Raw genomic sequence first — 19,566 nt, 5'->3', positions numbered from 1 at the left:
GATTTCCCGTCTGCAAATCAGATTTTCTTAAAACCTACACTTTGTTGCTCCTTGTCCTCTGGCTCCAAAGTGTGCATTCATTAACAAAATATATCAAGTGCTTAATTTATTGAACACCTTATTTAGTTTCAATCAGAGCCCAGTTTTTGCTCTTTTACAACCTTTTTCTTTTGCCCACTAAATTTATCATTTTTAAAGAGTAAGTAAGTCTGTAAAACAACATGAGATACTGTGGTTTCTCCAAAGGTTTACATGATTGAGAACATATTTTTACTTGTAGTAATGTAAGATGGGGAGGGTGTGGTGTCCCCCGCCCCCACAACAATCCATCATAAATTCAGAAAACAGTCGCACAGTCTCGGGACAGACTCACCAGAGCCAGAGCGAGCATCCCTCCTTTTGGTCACTGAGAACTGCTTACCCACCAGCATAATCTATACAAGAGGAGATAAGAATCGATGTCAATATAGTTGTACTTTATGGCATTTTTATTTTTAAATTTTCAAAATTTCAAAACTGTCACTTTAGCAAATATAAGAAATATGAACAAAACTAGAATCACTTCCCTTGATACCCAGAGAGAACAGCATTCTGGGGTATTTCCTTCTAGCCTCTCAAGTCTCTCAGAAAAATCACATAAATCTCCAATTAGACATACAGTTTGACAGTGCCTCATTGCCAGAATGTTCTGACCATAACTCTCATCACAAGTTCTTGTACCACTTTGTTCAGTTTCTGAATGGCCACTAACTCTTAAGTTAAAACATACTTTGATCCTGGCTTTGCTTAACTGTAAATAGGGTTAACTGCGCTATTGGGAAAATTAATGGCAATGTTAAGCCTATAGAATGATTAATAGCCGTATTAATAGCCATTGAATTCGTTCTAGGGCTCACTATAGGGCTCATTTCTATTGTCCCTCATTTGTTCGTCAGATGCTTAGAGTAAACGCACCTCTCATGTGCCGCGTAAGTCAGATTGGTCTATCCCTGCACCTACCGGTGACCTCATGATAAGTTAACAGCATTAACAAAATTCATCACCTTCACCCACACCTTACTGTCCTCGTCCTGCATTTCTCTTTGGCCCCACCGCCATTTGATCTTTGCAAGAGTTCTTACGGGTTTATGAGCATACACGGTATTGCCAGAGTGATTATTTTTTTTAAAGGTCAGTCTGTCACTAAGGCTTCACCACAGCTTTAAAGCCTTTCAGTGGATCCTCACTGATGACACGTGAGGACCAGTTGCTCCAGCCTGGGCCTACCAGTGATGCCAGCCATCACACCCACCCCTGTCCTCCAGTGCATTCTGCCACTGTGGCCTCCTGGCTTTCTCTACCATTGGGCCTTTGCACATGTGAGCTTAGTCTGGAAAGGTTCTTTCTTTCCCTCTTCGCCTAATTCAGCTCATCCAAACTTTAGCTCAGCTGTAGTGTCATTTTTTCAGGCAAGCCTTCTCTTCGCTAAGTCAGATCCCTTTTGTTTTCTACCAGGTGCTAAGTGGCTCTTACATAGTGCAGAGCAGAAGTTCTGTGCAGAAATTAATGGGCATATGCCCACCTCACTGGAAGCTTTATCAGGGCAGAGGCCACAGCCATGCTTCTCCATGGTAACTTCAGGGCTGACTCAATTGTTTGCACACTTCAGTTACATAAGCAACATCTGGGGTGCTTATTAAACACTTCATCTCCAGATAGTGCTTCAGTAGGAACAGAGGCCTAAGAATCTGCATTTTTACAAACACCAGGCCATGGGGTTAGAGGCCTTCCCCCCACTATAAAAGGTTCCAGAGACTTCAAATTCATTTTAGTTTCTTTTACTCCCCATATTTGTCTCCGTACAAGCATACGACCTTAAGAGACTTACTTTATACATGGTTGCTCTAAGGTAGTAAGGGTTAACTAAAGTGGGATGGTTAGAAATTTGGAAGGCATAATTAGCACCTGGTTCCAATTATGCTGCTTCTGTAACCAGGAAACCAACAACTCTCAACTCTGACTTCATTAGAATCCCTCCTGTCATACCCCACCCCCACCAATGCCCCAGGCTCTGTGTTTTCTTGGTAATCTGGTAGAAAGCTATTAGGCACAGTTAGGATGAGGAGCCCTATGTTAAATGGTGCGAAAAACTTTCCACCTACAGAACTGCAAGTCCACAATGACAAAGGCTAAAGCGGCCTCTTACTTCATCTTTAAATACATTTAGGAGACCTTTTTGTTTTTTTTTTAATGTTCCATCACCACCAGAAGTTCACTTGAAGTTATTTAACATCTAAAAACTGCCCTCAGCTCCCCCGACCCGTTCCAGTCGGCATCTGTTCCGTATCTGTGATGTTGTCAGCAAGTCGAGTTCTCCCAGCCTTTGTCCCTCACCACCTACTGCACTGAGATGATCCGGAGGCCGTGCACTCCCGGTTCTGACTCTGGGTTATCCATCACCCCTGTCCCCTCAAACATCAAGGCCTGCAGAAGAATGCTCATTTTAATAGATGGCTTTTTTGTTCAATTAACTTCTTACAGGCATCAGACCTACAAGAGCAATAAACATCCCATCAGTGAGTCCCTTCAAACTGTCAGGTAGTGACTAGCCTAGCTGCTCCATAAGCAATAGATAAATACTAAAGTAGCAAGCATAGACTGTTAGGACAGGCTCTCCAATGGATTTTACGCAGTGTATCAACTGTTTTGCAATGCTTTTATTTTACAGTTTTATCAAATAACAGCCTTTCACGAAGTATTTTGAGGGAGCGGCAGAAGAGGAGGAGGACATGGGGGGAAAAAGCTCAGCTCACTTGTCTGCTCCACCAGCACAGGTTCAGCAGGACCACGTTTTTTTTTTTACTCCCCCCCCCCCACACACACATTTACTTAAATGATATATTTGAAACTGAAAGTACTGTCACAGGATAGGCGTTTGCCTTTGCATCTCCCACACAAATCTTGACGGTGGGGCCTTTTGGGGTCCACGTGGCGAAGTTTCACTGGGCAGGAGCATCTAGTCTGTTTACAATTCTGAAAAAAATCAAAGTGAGACATGCATACAGAAGATAAACCCCTTGGTGATGTCCTGGAACTTCAAAATTGTTTCTCTAGGCCATTCAAATACTACCTGAATGCACACTAAGCAAGGTTCTGTGCTAACCTTGTTCTGTCTGCAAGGACAGGAATGGGAGGAACAGAGCACCTCCATCATGCACTCCTGCTCCCATTTTGCAAAGGATTCGATTCTGAATTGTGAAGCTTCTTTTGAAGAAGTTGAAGAGGAAATCTTTTCCTACCCTTGAAGCCAAGATGGAGAGCCACCAGGTAGGAGGGAGGAGTCTGACAACAAAAGTGAAGGTGTGAGGCCAGGAGCCAGTAGCAGGCCTGGCACCAGCGGCTGACCTTGGCCCCCTCCCTGCTGCCAAGGGCCTCAAGCTGAGGCAGAAGGCAGGACAGCAGCTGCTGGGCCAAGAGCAGCGCTGTTATAGTAAGTTCCATTTCCTTGTCAGATTCCGCTCTACTTCAGAACTTGCTCTACTCTCAAAGAGTCAAGGGCATCGATTAGGCTGTCTCAACTGGCACGTCAAGGTCCACTAGCGGTGTGGTAACCACCAAATTTAGTTCCTTCTTTCCTCTTTGATTATCACAGCCCATATCACAAGGCAGTGCTCAGTTAATAATAACAAGCAACCTGTTACCACTTAACCTGATAAAGCCAGGCAACTTAAGTTTACTTTAAAACAAATTCCTTTCTGAACTAAGGCAAAACAGAAAATTTTGAAAAACTCGTATTTCTACTAAACACTTAAAACTTGGGTACGTGTTTCATGAAATGTATTTGCATAAAATTGTCAGCCTTTACTACCTCATGTTAAAAGGTATTCTGTTATTTAAGTTTACTCTCTCCTGAACTGGACTGAGTGTCAGGTAAAGCAAACATTCTTCCACATTGCAAATGAGACAACAGTCTCCAGAAATGTTCACACAACCAAGGTTTACGAGAACAGGAGGGAACTAACACTGAGACCTGGCTTCCCAGTTGAGTATTATTTCTACAACTCCTTCCAGAAAGGAATCAAAACCTCAGGTCACTGGGAATCTAGGCTCTCTTAGGAATATTTTCAAGAAACTACTCCCTAAACCTTCTTATCACTATCTAGTTCACGCATAAAATGTAAACTTTCAATTTACTTGGCAGGTGATATCCTCCACTCGGTAAGGGTTATAAGACTTCTGGCATGTTCGGCAAAACTGCTTGTAGTAAACCTGAAGGGAAAAGGAAAAACTTAAAGTCCAAACCCTCCTGAACCTTTTGTCAGGATGCCGCTGGTGACAGGGCATTGCTTACCTTGTTAGTGCCTTGTACACACCACACATAGGCACTTTCCCAGCGGATATTGCAGTCCTTGCAGTGATAGTAGCCATACTTCTGCTCTAAGAACTGAGCGAAACAATAGCAGAGTTTAACCAACTTGCCATCTGAATCAGCCTTCATCGCAAGCAGCCTGGAAAGGATCTGATACTTAAAACTGGCACTCTGCCTCAGACCATGGAGGAAAGTAGAATCAGGTTCAAGCTGGTCTCCACAAGGTAACAATTAGCAAAGCTAATAGCTTAATCAAGTATTGAATAGAAAAGCATGGGCCCACAGAAGTTTGTGTTCCACATTTACTGGTTCAAATAGCAGTTTACTAAGCAGGTGTTTTCCTGCAGACAGGCAAGGGGAAAGCCAAACATACTGGGTTCCTGAATCTTGGGATTCTAGAGGGAGAGTTTTTCTTTCTGTAAAATAGGTCCGATCTTAGCACACACGCAAATGAAGTAGTCAAACGGAAGAAACAAGACTCCACCCTAAAATAATCGTAGGTGAACACCTTAAAAAAAGATCTTTAGATTGCTAATTTAGTTTCTACCAAACAGTGGTGCTGAGAATTGAAAATATGGATAAGCCATTAATTCATACACAATATGAACAAAAGTAGTATTACCTTATTCTTTAAGTTATTCTCAGTAAGAAACAAGTTACAAACAAGTTTTTCAAAGTCAGGTCTTTAGGATTGGAAGGCGCTTTGGAAGACTCAGCATTTTCACAGGTGAGCAAGCTGAAGTCCAGGAAGGTTAAACGTTTGAGTATCAACACAGTTTGGAGGTCACAGCTTGTGTACAAATCTGTTTCACTCTCTTTGCTTCCCGGACCCCCACTAAATAGCCCTGAGGGCCTGGAGGAGACATCGGAAGGACTCCTCCCGGCCTCTTACTACTTCTCACGTCTTTCTCCTCGGCTGGGTTACAACCCCCAGTGCACTCTAGCTCTTTAGCGTTCAGGCAACTAGGACATGGCCCTCCAAGCCTGCTGCTCTCGGGGAGCAGTGCCCGGCAGTACCGCCAGATTTCCGAATAGGGGTGCGTCTTAAGTGCAAGGACCCCAGTAGTCAATGGTTATGGTTTCTAACACACTGAATTCAAAACTGAGAGTGGGATCCACGGGAATCGACTCTCCTGGCCAATAAGTCCACCTTCTCATGTTCTGAGGCCCAGCCTGGATCACCCAGTGTACATACGATGTATTCGCTGTATACAGCTGACTACACTCGCAGTCAGCAAATACTCTCGGAATGAGCACGTTAAGAGCTTTTCTACCGCCACCCCTGTGCAGCTGGAATTCAACGATAATAGCAACAAGCCCACCATACTAGATTTGATGCTGACGGAGATAGACTTCAGCAGCCACCGAAAGGCACCGAAGCGCGCCGGCGCGTGTCGAGAGCAGCCGAGGGCGGGCACCCGGACGCGGATGGGAGCCAACATAACTCGCGGGGACGCCCTGCCAGTTCCCGGGCCGACCCGGGTCTCACCTGGAAGCGCAGGCGCTCCTTGCCCGGCTGAGGGCTCCGGGACGACGACCTCTCGCCAGCGGCGTCCGGGACCCTGGCCAGCGGCGGGGGTTGCTCGCGGCTCGCCGGTACTGCGGCCTGGGCCTCGTCCTCCACAGGCTGCGGCCGCTGGGACACCTTCCTCGCCGGCCCGTCTCCCTCCTCGGGGCCTCGGGGCCTCGCAGGTGGCGGCCCTCGCTCAGTCTCCGGCTTCCCGGGCCTCTGCTCGCCCGCCGCGGCCTCGGCCCCTTCCAGGAGGGTGGCTAGGCAGCGGGAGGTCACGGGCGAGTACACGGCCAGGGTGCGCAGGAAACGCACGGGCCGCGGGGCGCGGCTCGGCGGGCTGTCCTGCTCCGGGCGCCGGCGGGCGCGCTGCGGGGAGGCCGGGCAGCTGCCGCCCGCGACCGCCGCGCCCTCGGGATCCGGACTCGGGCCCGACTCGCGGGCCCTGCGCCCCAGCGTCCGCCGCCCCAGCGAGCACTGCACCGACACGTCGCGGCGCGGGTTCATCTGCACCGCCGCGTCCCGAGTGCTGGCCCGGCGGGGGCCCACCTGCGACAGCAGGGCCATGAGCTGCGCGCGGTGGTAACTGTGGACGTACTCGGCGGCCGCCAGCTGCCGGTGGCCCGGGAACGACGACGAGGCCGCGCCGTCGGAGAAGGAGGAAACGGGAGGGTAGCCCCCGCCCCGGGGTCGCGAGCCCCCCTCGTCCGCCCCGCTTTTCCCCTTGGCGGCGGCGGCCGGGTAGAGGCACCGGTACGAATAGAGGGCGCACGCCGGGTACAGGTAACCATCCAGGACCACGTCCCCCAGGGCAGCCATCAGCGTTCCCCTGCCGCCGGCCAGCCGGCCCCGGCGCCCTAAATAGACCACCTCCTGGGGCTGCCGGGCGCGGGCCCCGCCCCCGCGGGCAGCGCCCCGCCCCCACCGCCCCACCCGCGCCCCCTTCCCGCCGCCCGCTGGGGTCCTCGCTCCCTCGCGGAAGGGCTCCCTCCCCGACCGTGGCGTGGGAATATCCCACACCCGGAGGTCGGCACGAATATACCTAAGATGATCTGCAAAGGAAACTTTCTTTGCGACGCAAAACTGCCCTGGAAGTGAACTTGCCGCAGGTGAAGAGGATACCCGCAGAACCATTCCCAGGATGAACCAGGTGGTCGCCATTCCTCGGTTACTGTCTGCCGCCTCCGAAGCTGAGGCTAGGCTGGGTGCCTCTGGCTAGCGAGCAAAAATGCGAAGGTTTGGGGAGACTGCTTGGGGTCTGATAACCTACGATCTCACACTATACGTTATTTAATCATCTCAGAGTTGCTCTGAGAAATCTACGCATTGAACCCTTTCAGTAAGTGCATAGGGAAAGCACTCTAGGGCTTCGTATCTAGGCTAATTGTTTTCTCCCTTGGAGAATTTACTCCCTCCCCGCCGCCCCGCCTCCTGCGTCCCCCGCCCACCTCAAATGGTGACCAGGAGGTGCTGTTGAGTACCAGGGATTGCTATTCCCTGGGGAGGATAATCGTTCCACGGATTTTTCTGACCAAATAAACTTTGCAAAGGAAAACTGATTTAGACTGTGTTTACATAAACGCTGAAGATGGAACCAGTCCCCAGTTGAAAAGCAAATGCCTTGTTAAGGAGAAAGATGTTGGCTGTTCATTACAAATAGATATCAGATCAAATAATCAAATACATTAATGTAACTTTTCCCTGATTTGAAACAGGTTGGACAATGAGATATTATATTTCATTGTTTAATTGACCTGTTTGGGGATTTCTCTGAATACAGGTCAAATTTTAACAGTGTCAAGTATTTATAAACTGAGCAAGCACACTTTGTTTTAACAATAATTACATTCAACTCAATTATGCTTTACAAATATAGCATGTTTTTAGTCATATAAGATAGGGCATAAAATTCTACATTTCCAAGACCCTGTTTAACATATTTGAAACAGTCATAGAAATTGGTAATGGTGAAAACCAAAAAGCACACTTGTTCAGGCCATCAACCTAGCAGTCCCAGGTGCAAATTACAACACTGACTTGTCATTTATGTAAATGCTTGGTTAATATACCAATGCAACCTTATGGTGGGTACATCAAAATTGTTACATGTATAATGATGTGAACCAGTTGTTGTTCTTTATGTAAACCATAGACACTAGGACAGACCATAAATATGAAGTAGTATTTCAGCAAGATAAACTCTTCTGTGTATCTCCATATTTAGAGTGAAGTCTGAGCGGTTTCCATCATAATTAAATTATCTGCTTTCACTGTGCCATAGGACGTGTCTGCCATTTCCTCTTCTTTCAGTTTCTTATAAGAAATATCTGTATCTTCATCTAGAGGATCTTGCTTGTGCAGTACTCCACTTCCATACATTTTATATATTAAAACAAAAATCCCTGCTTCTGCAGACTGGAAAAGGGCATAAAGCAAGGGGAACATGTACATACTTCCTATGTTTTGTGGTGGAAATGCCAGTTTGAGGATGGCGGTACAGAGCTGCACATTCTGGCTCCCTGTTTCCAGGCTCACCGTCCTCTTGCAGTTGGGTGGAAGATGGAAGAGAGCAGCTAAGCCATAGCCTGAGGCATAGCCTGCCAAAGGCATAAAAATCGCTACCACGTAAACAGCTGCTGGAATACTGGCCAACAGTTCAGGTCCTAACATAGTGCCGGTCAATATGAAAAGGACCACCAGCGTCATTAGCAGAGACCATAGGGAAATCTAGTAAAAGAAAACAGAGAAGCCATCAAAAATAGTTTTTGGAACTTCCCTGGCGGTCCAGTGAAGACTCCGCACTCCCAAAGCAGGGGGCATGGGCTCAGTCCCTGGTGGGGGAACTAAGATTGTGCAATGCCAGCATGGTATGCCCTGCAGACAACAATAATAAGATAGTTACAGAGGAATTCAAACAAGGGGACCCTGGACTCTTGGAAGAGGAGAGCCATCTAGTCTGGTCTCCTACACAGAATGAAGATCTTCGCCATGAAAGTTTTTGACACTATTTTTGAGAATGGGTAGACCACCTCAGGAGGCATCCAGGCCATGTCAGGGAGCTCTGTTGGCGACCTGTCCTTATGTGTAGTGACAATGTCCCTGTGATAGCTGCCAGCCACTGTCTTGGACAGGAACTCAGGAGCAACACAGACCAGACAGGCTGCTCCTCCTAAAAACAGCCTACAAGCATTTAAAAACAGTTATGAGGGGAAGGTTACTACTCTTCTCTGGGGGCAGATTGTCCCAGGTTTTCAGCCTTCATCCCATAACTCTGTTTTGGAGTCCCAATTTGTTCTGAGTGCTCAGTCCTGTCTGACTCTTTGCAGCCCCATGTGTTGTAGCTCGCCAGGTTCCTCTGTCCGTGGGATTTTCCCAACGGGAATACTGGAGTAGGTTGCCATTTCCTCCTCCAAGGGATCCTCCCAACCCAGGGATCGAACCCTCATCTCTTGCATCTCCTGCATTGGCAGGCAGATTCTTTACCACTAGCACTAACTGGGAAGCCTGACTGTTCTGAACATTTCTTTAATTTGTCAATGTGCCTTTTAAAAACAGGGCGGTTAGAACTGAGCCCAATATAACAGGTATAGTCTGATGAATGGAGTAGACAGATGGATATTACTTCCCCTGAACAGGACTCCATGTTTTCCATAAGAAATTAGTTCTGGTTTTACACAGAAGATAAAAGGCTATTAATTTATGCAACTGAGTGTCCAATATTTTTGACTTTCAAAATACTTTATATCTCAGAGAACTGTTAGTACCCAACAATTACCAACTCAGATTAGGTTAGAGAAAAAAAACGTAAACATAAGATGTGAGGAATTCTTTGTAATTCTGGAACTCCCTCCTTTTCATCTGTTGATGAGAAACCTCCCACCTGTCTCTAATGATGCTTAGGAATTATTATATATAATAGAAAGATTTTAGGTACAAAACAATTGACTATAAAACAGTGTGTCATCTTGAGGTCTGACTGATTTATTTCACTCATGCAAGTAAGACAGGCTCATAAATAGTAAGATGGAAACCTAGAAATTCTTCTTGTTCTTCAGGTTGGCAGTTTGTTTTTTTTCAATGGGGCAGAGGGTTGGGTGGGTGTTTGTGAGGAAGAGGACAGTTCCAGAGCCATTTAAGTGTTGCTTCTGGTTTCATAGATATGTGGGAAGATAATCCTTTGGAGTCTGTGGGATTGGCATATACTCTAAAAAATCATTCAAAATTTATCTGGGCTGGTCAAAAATCTATTCTAAAGGGTACTGAAATAATATTATAAGATAGTCATGCTACAAATGTACCAATCAAAACTTATAATAAGTTTCAAAGTGTGTCTACATCAAAAGCTTTGACAAGAAATCTGATTCTTCATTGTGAAAATAGTGGCTCTGAATCATTTCCTTTGAACCATTTTAAATCATTTGCATGAGCACTGACATTGAATACTCATTTTAATGTGTTTGCAAAAGTATAAAAATATTATGAAGCAGATCTTATGAGTGTGCTAGTTAAGAAATAGGTCCAGCTTTAACTCTAAGTTAGACAGTCTTATTGGATTGTCTGTTATTTAAATATATTTATCTATTTTTAGCATGGGAATAGGGTATTTGATTGACTTTCTTGTAGAATTCCTAAGGTTTTATAGTAAATGCATCACATTAATACTATTAGCTTAATGATCAAACGTAATAAGTTCTTAATGCTCTCAAAATGACCTATAGTATATTATGTTTAACATTAAAATATTTATGTTTACATGTACATATATATTTATTGGGCTTCCCTGGCGGCTCAGACAGTAAAGAATCCACCTGCATTATTACATTCAAAGAATATATGTTTATTACAGAGTATATTTTTTTTACTCAAGGTTGAATATATGTATGAAAAGAGCCCTCTATTTTTTCATATTAAAGTTAGCCCCTCTGTATCAGATTACTTTAATAAATAGAATAAGTAAAACACAAAGGATTATGTCATCTTAAATCTACATAATTTAAACATTAGGGTGAGCCTTTTTCTCTTTGTTTTCTAAAGGAATTTGCATATACATTATATGGTAATTAGTTATGTACTTTATTTAACTTCCTAAAATGAGAATCCTGTTCATGGTTTACTCTTGTTTACTACTATTTTTGAGTTTTCAAAGAAAGTTTAATTTACAAATATTTAAATTTTTTTCCTCCAATCAATTATTACAAAATCTCTACTGCTACAAAAAGCATTACTTTTTAAAAATAAAGCAGTATTGGAAATATTGCACAAAATAATAGAAATTTCATCCTTTCACTAGCTTTAGAAATCATATGAAATATTGCAATGGGGAAGGAAAAAGAAACACAAATTTAGTAATGGTAATATATTCTGCATTATTTACCCAGGACCTAATTATATTTTGTGTATTCTATTATATTCCATGATGTAATTTTTGAATTACCTTTGGTCTTATTAGTGTAAACTTACTTTTAGAAAACTAATAAAACATTTTAAAGGAATCTGCTACAGAGTTTCTCAGAATTAGAGTTCCACTTTTAAAGAATAGAGTAATGCATTTCTAAAATACTGCACAAATCCAATTAAAATAATTTTATTTCACCTGCTTTGATTTTTAGTAATACATGACTTCTTAGTGAAAAACATGTTGCCGTTTAATTGCACTGTCATCTTTTTTCCTCATGATCTGTTTCCACCTATGAGTACTGACAGTTATCTTATGCTGTTTTTAATCAACCTTGGTATATTAATTAAAGCTGTTATTTTTGAAGTTCTAAAAGATGGGATGGAAGTTATCTTCCTGGCATAATTTTTTAAGTTTATCCATGCAAGGGCTGCCCAGTCCTTTTCTTCCTTATCCTTCTTTTCCAAACTTCTCACCATTTCAGCCATGGGTCAGAGACCAAGGACCCTCTACGAATGTAAAGGAGGCAAAGGGAAGAGTGACCTTACCTTCACAATGTAGTCAGCCACCCGGCTGTATCTGTAGCGAATGAAGACGCCCAAACCGATGGGGATGAGAGTGCTGCAGAGGGTCAGGATCACCGTCCCTATGGGCAGTAACTGCACCAGGGGAGTGTCAATCCAAGGCCGGCTGTAGATCCACAGGCACAGGGGCATCAAGACCAGGGCCAGGAGAGTGGAGGAGATGGTCATGATGATGCTGCAGGAAAGGGAATGGACAGAAGTTGGAACAGCTTTGAGCCAAAGAGCCTTGCTTGCACACGGGATAAAGGAGAAAGAGGGAGACTACAAGACCCCCAGTTTGAAGTCAGGGGTGAACCTGCTTCATCTCAGGGGAGCACCAAGAGAGCAGCATGTCTAAGCCCAATTGATACAGGAACTCCAGGTAAGACAAAAAGAATCTCAGGACTGTGGCTCGCTGCTTTCTGCAGCCTACTGCACTGGTTACCCTCTGGATGATTGTGAGGGCACGGAATATTTTTGTTCTCTTTTCTAATCCTCCAAAGCACCCTGAAGGACTTGGTAAAGCTGCCAGATACTACTTGTTGGAATGACCTCCATCACAGTCTTATATATGAGATTACTTTCTTTACTGGAGCCAACAGTCCTATTTTGCTTTTACATTTCCCAAGAGTCCTGGCTTCAGACTTCCCAGTTCCCTTCGTCTTCTGGGGCCCACAGACCTGCACAGACAGTGCTATGGGTGAGACCCGCAGACCTCAGAGCACCTCTGTTCCCATCTGGATCTCCTCCCCTCCAACCCCACCTCTTCATGTCTGCCTGCACATCACCCTCATCTCCAGTTTCTTTGCAGCTCTCCCGCACCTCATGCCAACCGCCTCTACTTCCTCCCTCCTTGGTCTTGAACCCGTGGCTGTAAACGCGGTTGGCGGCGTTTGGAAAGACGCCTATGGGACCGAAAGCAGCTCCGTACCTGAGGTTCATGTCGCCGTCCACGAGCAGGGACATGAGGTTGGAGAGATTCCCGCCGGGACAGCAGCCACAGAGGAGCACCGCCAAGGCGGCCGCGCCGTCCAGGGAGAAGGCGAGCGCCAGCAAGAAGGCCAGCAGCGGCAGGAAGCCGAACTGGCAGAGCGCGGCCAGCAGCGCGCCCACCGGCCGGCGGACGTGCGCCGCGAAGTGGTTCCCGTCCACCGTGCAGCCCAGGCCCAGCATGGTGATGCACAGGGCGGCGCCCACCAGCACGTTCAGCCCGTGGTTCAGCGGCGTGTCCCAAAACGGGGGCTCGTGGGCCGCCTCGGGCCGAGCGAACAGGGGCGGGCTGGGGCCACCCGCGCCGCCCGCGAAGCTGCCGGCCGTCGGCGCCGGGGTCGGAGTGGGGCCGGGGCTGAAACTGACTCCGGGCCCCGGCGCCACACTGAGCCCGGGGCCGGGGCCGGCGCTGGAGGCCGGCGCGAGGGGTGCGTCCGGGCCGGGACTCAGGCTGCTGGCGGTGGGCGACAAGGTGTAATTGTCCGGAGGCAGCGTGGACGGGCCGAAGAGCAGGGTGGCGTTGTCGGTGCCGAAGAGCAGGGTGGCGTTGCCGGTGCCGAAGAGCAGGGTGGCGTTGCCGGTGCTGTCCATGGCTCTGTCGGGGGAGGCTTCGGGTCTGGCTCTTGCTTGCCCTGCGGACGTCTCTTCCCTCCCGCCGCGCGGGCCTCCCTGCGCCTTCGATCGCCACCGCCGTCCGTCTGTCTGTCCGCCCGTCTGCAGCTGCCAAACGGGACTCAATTGCAAGGCTCTGCTGCGCGCGGCTGACGTCTGGGGCGGCCGGTTGGTCCTCGGCTGTGGCGGGGCGGAGTGGGGCGGGGGGCGGGAGGAGGTTGGCCGGCGCCCGCTGGCTGGCACTTAAGAAACCGCAGCCCCCGAGGGTGAACCCAATCGCTGGGCCCCCCACGCCCGCAGGCCCCGCCTTCGCCGGCCGAGTCCCCTCCTTTTAATCCCCAGTAAGTGGTTCTGTGAGAGTGTAGCCAGGGGCGGAACAAAGACCTGACAAAAGAGAAGAAGAAGGAAAAACCAGAAAAAACCGTGCCTGGCTGCTGCTAAGTTCTCTGATGGGTTCTGACTCTTTGATAACGAAATCTGGGCATCCAGACACACACACAGAGAGCAAGCTGGTCTATGCACGCACATACATCATACAGACTGTTCAAAGAGCCTGCAACCCCGAGTGTTGTGAGGGATGCTTGACTTAATAGGAATGGCTCTCTGGTAGCAAGACACAATACTTGTGTTCTGACAACGTAGAAAGTAATAAAATGTATATTGGTGGGGTTTGAGCCAGGTCTTGTGCAAGTGCGTATGCATTATTTCATTTGATTTTCTCTCAGCAGAGCCTTGGGAGAGATCCTGTTAGCTCGATTTTTCCACACCAGGAATCCGAGGCACAGGGAAATCTCAGCCTCATCAGCCAAATCTACAAGCACCTGACTCAGTGTTCATCAGGATATGATGTTAAAGCACTGCAGGGGAAGAGCTCTGCTAAGAAAAGTCTCCGTGAAAAATGTGTTTAGGAATTTTTGGCAGATGGGGAAAGGCTACTTCAGTGGTCATAGATTTAGGAAGTGATTTGAGTATAGCCCAGGCTTTAGGATTAAAGAACTGAAAAGAAATAAAGTGGTGAGGTTCCCTGCTTCAGACAGGTTTATCCAGAAAACAAATCAAATGCAGAGTTCAAATGCAGAGTGTTGACTTAACAACTTTATGTGAGTCCCTGGGTGCATCTGCAAAGGAAAGGGACCTCCCTGCATATCAAGAAGCCATGGAGAAGGCATCTGGCTGACTGAAGTGACTGTAACCTGATAGCCAGCTGAGCTGTGAAAGCCAACAGCGGGGATTTCTAGGCTGAAGTCTTAGTTCAGGGTTAGTCTATGTGGAGCCAAGATCCTAGAGTGAATTCTTCCTCCTGGAAACTTGTCTCTACCCCATTTTCTACATCAGAGGAGACTGGGTGACTTCCATTTCCCAATGGTGCACGAGTTCATATGTTTATATTTCATTTCAGTTCAGTTCAGTTCATTTCAGTCGCTCAGTCGTGTCCAACTCTTTGCTACCCCATGGACTGCAGCACACCAGGCTTCCCTGTCCTTCATCATCTTGAGGAGCTTGCTCAAACTCATGTCCATCCAGTCGGTGATGCCATCCAAACCATCTCATCCTCTGTCACCCTCTTCTCCACCTGCCTTCAATCTTTCCCAATGTTAAGGTCTTTTTCAATGAGTCAGCTCTTCGCATCAGGTGGCCAAAGTATTGGAGCTTCAGCATCAGTCCTTCCAATGAACATTCAGCACTGATTTCCTTTAGAATTGACTGTTTTCATATCCTTGCATCAATTCTTTGGCACTCAGCTTTCTTTATGGTCCAATTCTCACATCCATACATGACTACTGGAAAAACATTAGTTTTGACTTGATGGACCTTTGTTGGCAAAGTAATGTCTCTGCTTTTTCATATGCTGTCTAGGTTGGTCATAGCTTTTCTTTCGACGAGCAAGCATCTTTTAATTTCATGGCTGCAGTCACCATCTGCAGTGATTTTGGAGCCCAAAAAATAAAGTTTGTCACCGTTTGCATTGTTTCCCCATCTATTGGCCATGAAGTAATGGGACCGGATGCCATGATCTTAGTATTTTTTGAATGTTGAGTTTTAAATCAGCTTTTTCACTCTCCTCTTTCACTTTCATCAAGAGACTTTAGTTTCTCTTTGCTTTCTGCCATAAGGGTGGTGTCAACTGCATAACTGCTGCTGCTGCTGCTAAATCACTTCAGTTGTGTCCGACTCTGTGAGACCCAATAGACGGCAGCCCACGAGGCTCCCCCATCCCTGGGATTCTCCAGGCAAGAACACTGGAGTGGGTTGCCATTTCCTTCTCCATCTGCATATCTGAGGTTATTGCTATTTCTCCTGGCAATCCTAATTCCAGCTTGTGTTTCATTCAGCCTGGCATTTCCCATGATGTACTCTGGATAGAAGTTAAATAAGCAGGGTGACAATATACAGCCTTGATGTACTCCTTTCGGAATTTGGAACCAGTCTGTTGTTCCGTGTCTGGTTCTAACTGTTGCTTCCTGACCTGCATACAGGTTTCTCAGGAGGCAGGTTAGGTGGTCTGGTATTCCCATCTCTTTCAGAATTTTCCACAGCTGCTTGTGATCCACACAGTCAAAGGCTTTGGCGTAGTCAATAGAGCAGAAATAGATGTTTTTCTGGAACTCTCTTGCTTTTTCAATGATCCAATGGATGTTGGCAATTTGATCTCTGGTTCCTCTGCCTTTTCTAAAACCAGCTTGAACATCTGGAAAGTCTCTGTTCATGTACTGTTGAAGCCTGGCTTGGAGAATTTTGGGCATTACTTTGCTAGCGTGTGAGATGAGTGCAATTGTGTGGTAGTTTGAGCATTCTTTGGCATTGCCTTTCTTTGGGATTGGAATGAAAACTGACCTTTTCCAGTCCTGTGGCCACTGCTGAGTTTTCCAAATTTGCTGGTATATTGAGTGCAGCAAAGGTCTAGTCAAGACTATGGTTTTCCAGTGGTCATGAATGGGTGTGACAGTTGGACTATAAAGAAAGTTGAGTGCCGAAGAATTGATGCTTTTGAACTGTGGTGTTGGAGAAGACTCTTGAGAGTCCCTTGGACAGCAAGGAGATCCAACCAGTCCATCCTAAAGGAGATCAGTCCTGGGTGTTCATTGGAAAGACTGATGTTGAAGCTGAAACTCCAATACTTTGGCCACCTGATGCGAAGAGCTGACTCGTTGGAAAAGACCCTGATGCTGGGAAAGACTGAGGGCAGGAGGAGAAGGGGACAACAGAGGATGAGATGGTTGGATGGCATCACCAACTCAATGGACATGGGTTTGAGTGGACTCCGGGAGTTGGTGATGAACAGGGAGGCTGGTGTACTGTGGTTCATGGGGACACACAGAGTTGGACACAACTGAGCGACTGAGCTGAACTGAACTGAGTGCAGCACTTTCACAGCATCATCTTTTAGGATTTGAAATAGCTCAGCTGGAATTCCATCACCTCCACTACCTTAGTTCATAGTGATGCTTCTTAAAGCCTACTTGACCTCACACTCCAGGATGTCTGGCTCTAGGTGAGTGATCACACCATCGTGGTTATCTGGGTCATTAAGATCTTTTTTGTATAGTTCTTCTGAGTGTTCTTCCCATCTCTTAATATTTTCTGCTGTTAGGTCCATACTGTTTCTGTCCTTAATTGTGCCATTCTTTGCATGAAATGTTCCCTTGGTGTCTCTAATTTTCTTGAAGCCATCTCTAGCCTTTCCCATTCTATTGTTTTCCTCTATTTCTTTGCATTGATCACTTAGGAAGGTTTTCCTATCTCTCCTTGCTATTCTTTGGAACTCTGCATCCAAATGGATATATTTTTCCTTTTCTCCTTTGCCTTTTGAAAATATAAATATGTTTATATTTTCTCTTCCCCAAATCTTGTGAAAATGGCAGAGATTACGACAAATATGGGGCTTCCCATGTGGCGCTAGTGGTAAAAATGCCTGCCAATGTCAGAGACATAAGAGAGGCAGGTTTGATCTCTGGGTGGGGAAGATCCCCCAGAAGAGGCAACCCACTCCTCCACTCCAGTAATCTTGCCTGGAGAATCCCATGGACAGAGGAGCCGGGCAGGCAGCAGTCCATAGGGTCACAAAGAGCCGGACACAACTGAAGCGACTTAGCATGCACACACACACATAACAAATATGATTAAGTTCATGGCATATTACACTCTTTATCACAAATAATTTATTTCCTCTCCATTAGATCATAATCCACAAGAGCAGTACTTCTGCAAGCATTTAGAAAAATAATATACCCTCAAACTGTCTCCAGACAGTAAACCTAACAATGCAGTAACATCTATAGAGCTTTGAAGGAAGTAGGATGTGACCAAAAAGATTCCAAGTTTTCATTTTGGCTTATGTGCAGATAAACAAACAAACAAAAGCCACCCAAATACTTCAGCTGAGTGAGTAGGAGACATGTGAACAAACAGAAAAGGAGGAGGCACCGTGGAACCTTTACATTCTTGAAACCACAGGAGAAGATAAGCCAAGATCACAACTGGCAGAGGATGAGCTGAAGCCCGACTCTGCAGACACCACTCCAATTTGTGCTAATGGAATTAAAATCCACAATCAAATTAAATAAGCAGTAACTAGAGGCAGGCCAACCCATCCAACTAACTCCTCTTGGGGATTAGGGAGGGATATGGGAGAGAATTTTTGCAGTGGGTGAAGAGTGAAAAGCAGAAGAGATGGGCTTGGGTTGTAAATCAGGAGGATCATGCTCAACCTGCAGCCTCAGGGGTTTCTCTGGGCCTGCACACTGCCATCTCTCCTGCTCCTGTGGTTGTTGTAAAGGAAGCGGATGCTCTTGCCTCCCCTATTCCTTCTGATCTTTTTCACTATTTAGGAAGAACCTTAGGATTAGGAAAAGAGAGCTCGCTCTCCAGGTGCGGTGATAATGGCAGGCTGCTGTGGTCACTGAACTTCTTCTATTGCCCTTACTGTTGCCAAAGAGAGTCTGGCCCACCCAAAAGGGAGAAAATACATAGATGGGAGAGATGGCACCATAGGTGGAAAATGCCAGCTGGGGGAAAATAAATTTAGAGCCTTCTTGCACACCATACACCAAAATTAATTCCACATGGATTAAACAGTTAATATTAATAACAATAATGGAACAAAATTTCTGTAGAAAAATATTAGCTAGTATTTATATCATCGTTGGATAGAGAAAATTTTCCTAAGCTAAAAAGGAACAGAAGAAATCATAACGGGAAACTCAGTAGCTAGGATGCCATAAAAATGTTTAACTTTGTTATAGTCAAAAAAGCATTGAAAAATTAAAAGCAAATTACAAAATAAGAAAAAATATTTGCAACTTTTATAAAACCAAGAGCTAATACTAACTTTATAAAACGGTTTTATAAATTAACAAGAACAAACAATACAATAGGGGGGAAAAAAGCAAATGCTATGAATAGATACACAAGATCACACAAAGGAAAGACCAAAGAAATTAAACTGAAGCAATTAGATGCTATTTTTTCACTGTTAGAAAAGACTGACATAAATGATATTATATTATGGTGCCAAAGATTCTATCAACTGCATAACCTCTCATCCTGCCGGTGGTGTATCCTTTCTAGAAGAAAACTTGGTGTAGATGACAGTAATCCTAAAAATGTGCATCTACTGTGATCTAGCAATTCTATTTTTGGATGTTTATCCTAAGGAAACAATCAGGGAATTTTTTTTAAAAATGAGAGTCACATTGAGTGCTTACATACAGAACAATCTGCTAAGCTTTTAATCATGGATCATATCATTCAATTTTTATAACAGGCTTAATGAGGTCAGAAATTTGCCAAGTCGAAAGAATTTGCCAAGTTACCTCCTAGTAGGGATAGAGTCAGGCTTTTTGAACCCAAGCTTTTGGATCCCAAAGTCAGTCCTAAACTAAATATGATGTAGTTAAACCATAAAATGAAAGTGTTATTCACTCAGTCATTTCTGACTCTTTGCAACCCCATGGACTGTAGCCTGCCAGGCTCCTCTCTGTCCATGGGATTTTCCAGGCAAGAATACTGGAGTGGGTTGCCATTTCCTTCTCCAGGGGATTTTCCCAACCCAGGAATCAAACCCAGGTCTCCTGCATTGCAGAAGGATTCTTTACCGCCTGAACCAACAGAAATTGCCTTTAAAAACTAAAACAGAGTTACCATATGA

The 19,566-nt window shown here is 45.7% G+C and overlaps 2 protein-coding genes across 4 annotated transcripts; both read right to left on the bottom strand.

Annotated features, from left to right (window-relative positions):
• Positions 1 to 409: 409 nt before the first annotated feature.
• Positions 410 to 6,740, bottom strand: ZAR1 (zygote arrest 1). 3 transcript variants are annotated; one of them, XM_043448232.1, is made up of 5 exons: positions 5,838 to 6,740; positions 4,331 to 4,423; positions 4,174 to 4,248; positions 2,898 to 3,012; positions 410 to 434 (listed from the first exon to the last, which is right to left on the bottom strand). In XM_043448232.1, exons 1-5 carry the CDS (start codon positions 6,675 to 6,677, stop codon positions 418 to 420), a joined length of 1,140 nt encoding a protein of 379 aa, XP_043304167.1. In that variant the 5' UTR covers positions 6,678 to 6,740; the 3' UTR covers positions 410 to 417. The 3 variants fall into 3 exon arrangements, with proteins under 3 accessions (XP_043304167.1, XP_043304166.1, XP_043304168.1); XM_043448231.1 differs by lacking the exon at positions 410 to 434 and having other exon boundaries at positions 2,555 to 3,012; XM_043448233.1 differs by lacking the exons at positions 410 to 434; positions 4,331 to 4,423 and having other exon boundaries at positions 2,689 to 3,012.
• Positions 6,741 to 7,414: 674 nt separating this feature from the next.
• Positions 7,415 to 13,525, bottom strand: SLC10A4 (solute carrier family 10 member 4). Its single transcript, XM_043448043.1, has 3 exons — positions 12,748 to 13,525; positions 11,802 to 12,012; positions 7,415 to 8,585 (listed from the first exon to the last, which is right to left on the bottom strand). The coding sequence occupies exons 1-3, from the start codon at positions 13,395 to 13,397 to the stop codon at positions 8,079 to 8,081; spliced, it is 1,368 nt and encodes a 455-aa protein (XP_043303978.1). The 5' UTR covers positions 13,398 to 13,525; the 3' UTR covers positions 7,415 to 8,078.
• Positions 13,526 to 19,566: the final 6,041 nt, after the last annotated feature.

Source organism: Cervus canadensis, chromosome 26, assembly GCF_019320065.1.
Source record: "Cervus canadensis isolate Bull #8, Minnesota chromosome 26, ASM1932006v1, whole genome shotgun sequence".
In the NCBI taxonomy this organism is placed as follows: Eukaryota; Metazoa; Chordata; class Mammalia; order Artiodactyla; family Cervidae; genus Cervus; species Cervus canadensis.
This window is presented reverse-complemented; position numbering and strand designations above follow the sequence as displayed.

What these genes read in the sequence shown, in the direction of transcription:
- ZAR1 (XM_043448231.1), bottom strand. Translation starts at nt 6,677, where the DNA reads ATGGCTGCCCTGGGGGACGTGGTCCTGGATGGTTACCTGTACCCGGCG. An exon ending in AGGAGCGCCTGCGCTTCCAG is followed by an intron (nt 4,424 to 5,837) that starts GTGAGACCCGGG and finishes TGTTTCGCTCAG; the next exon opens with TTCTTAGAGCAGAAGTATGG. An exon ending in GTGTACAAGGCACTAACAAG is followed by an intron (nt 4,249 to 4,330) that starts GTAAGCAATGCC and finishes TTTTCCCTTCAG; the next exon opens with GTTTACTACAAGCAGTTTTG.
- SLC10A4 (XM_043448043.1), bottom strand. Translation starts at nt 13,397, where the DNA reads ATGGACAGCACCGGCAACGCCACCCTGCTCTTCGGCACCGGCAACGCC. An exon ending in GACGGCGACATGAACCTCAG is followed by an intron (nt 12,013 to 12,747) that starts GTACGGAGCTGC and finishes CCTTTCCTGCAG; the next exon opens with CATCATCATGACCATCTCCT. An exon ending in TGGCTGACTACATTGTGAAG is followed by an intron (nt 8,586 to 11,801) that starts GTAAGGTCACTC and finishes TTCTTTTACTAG; the next exon opens with ATTTCCCTATGGTCTCTGCT.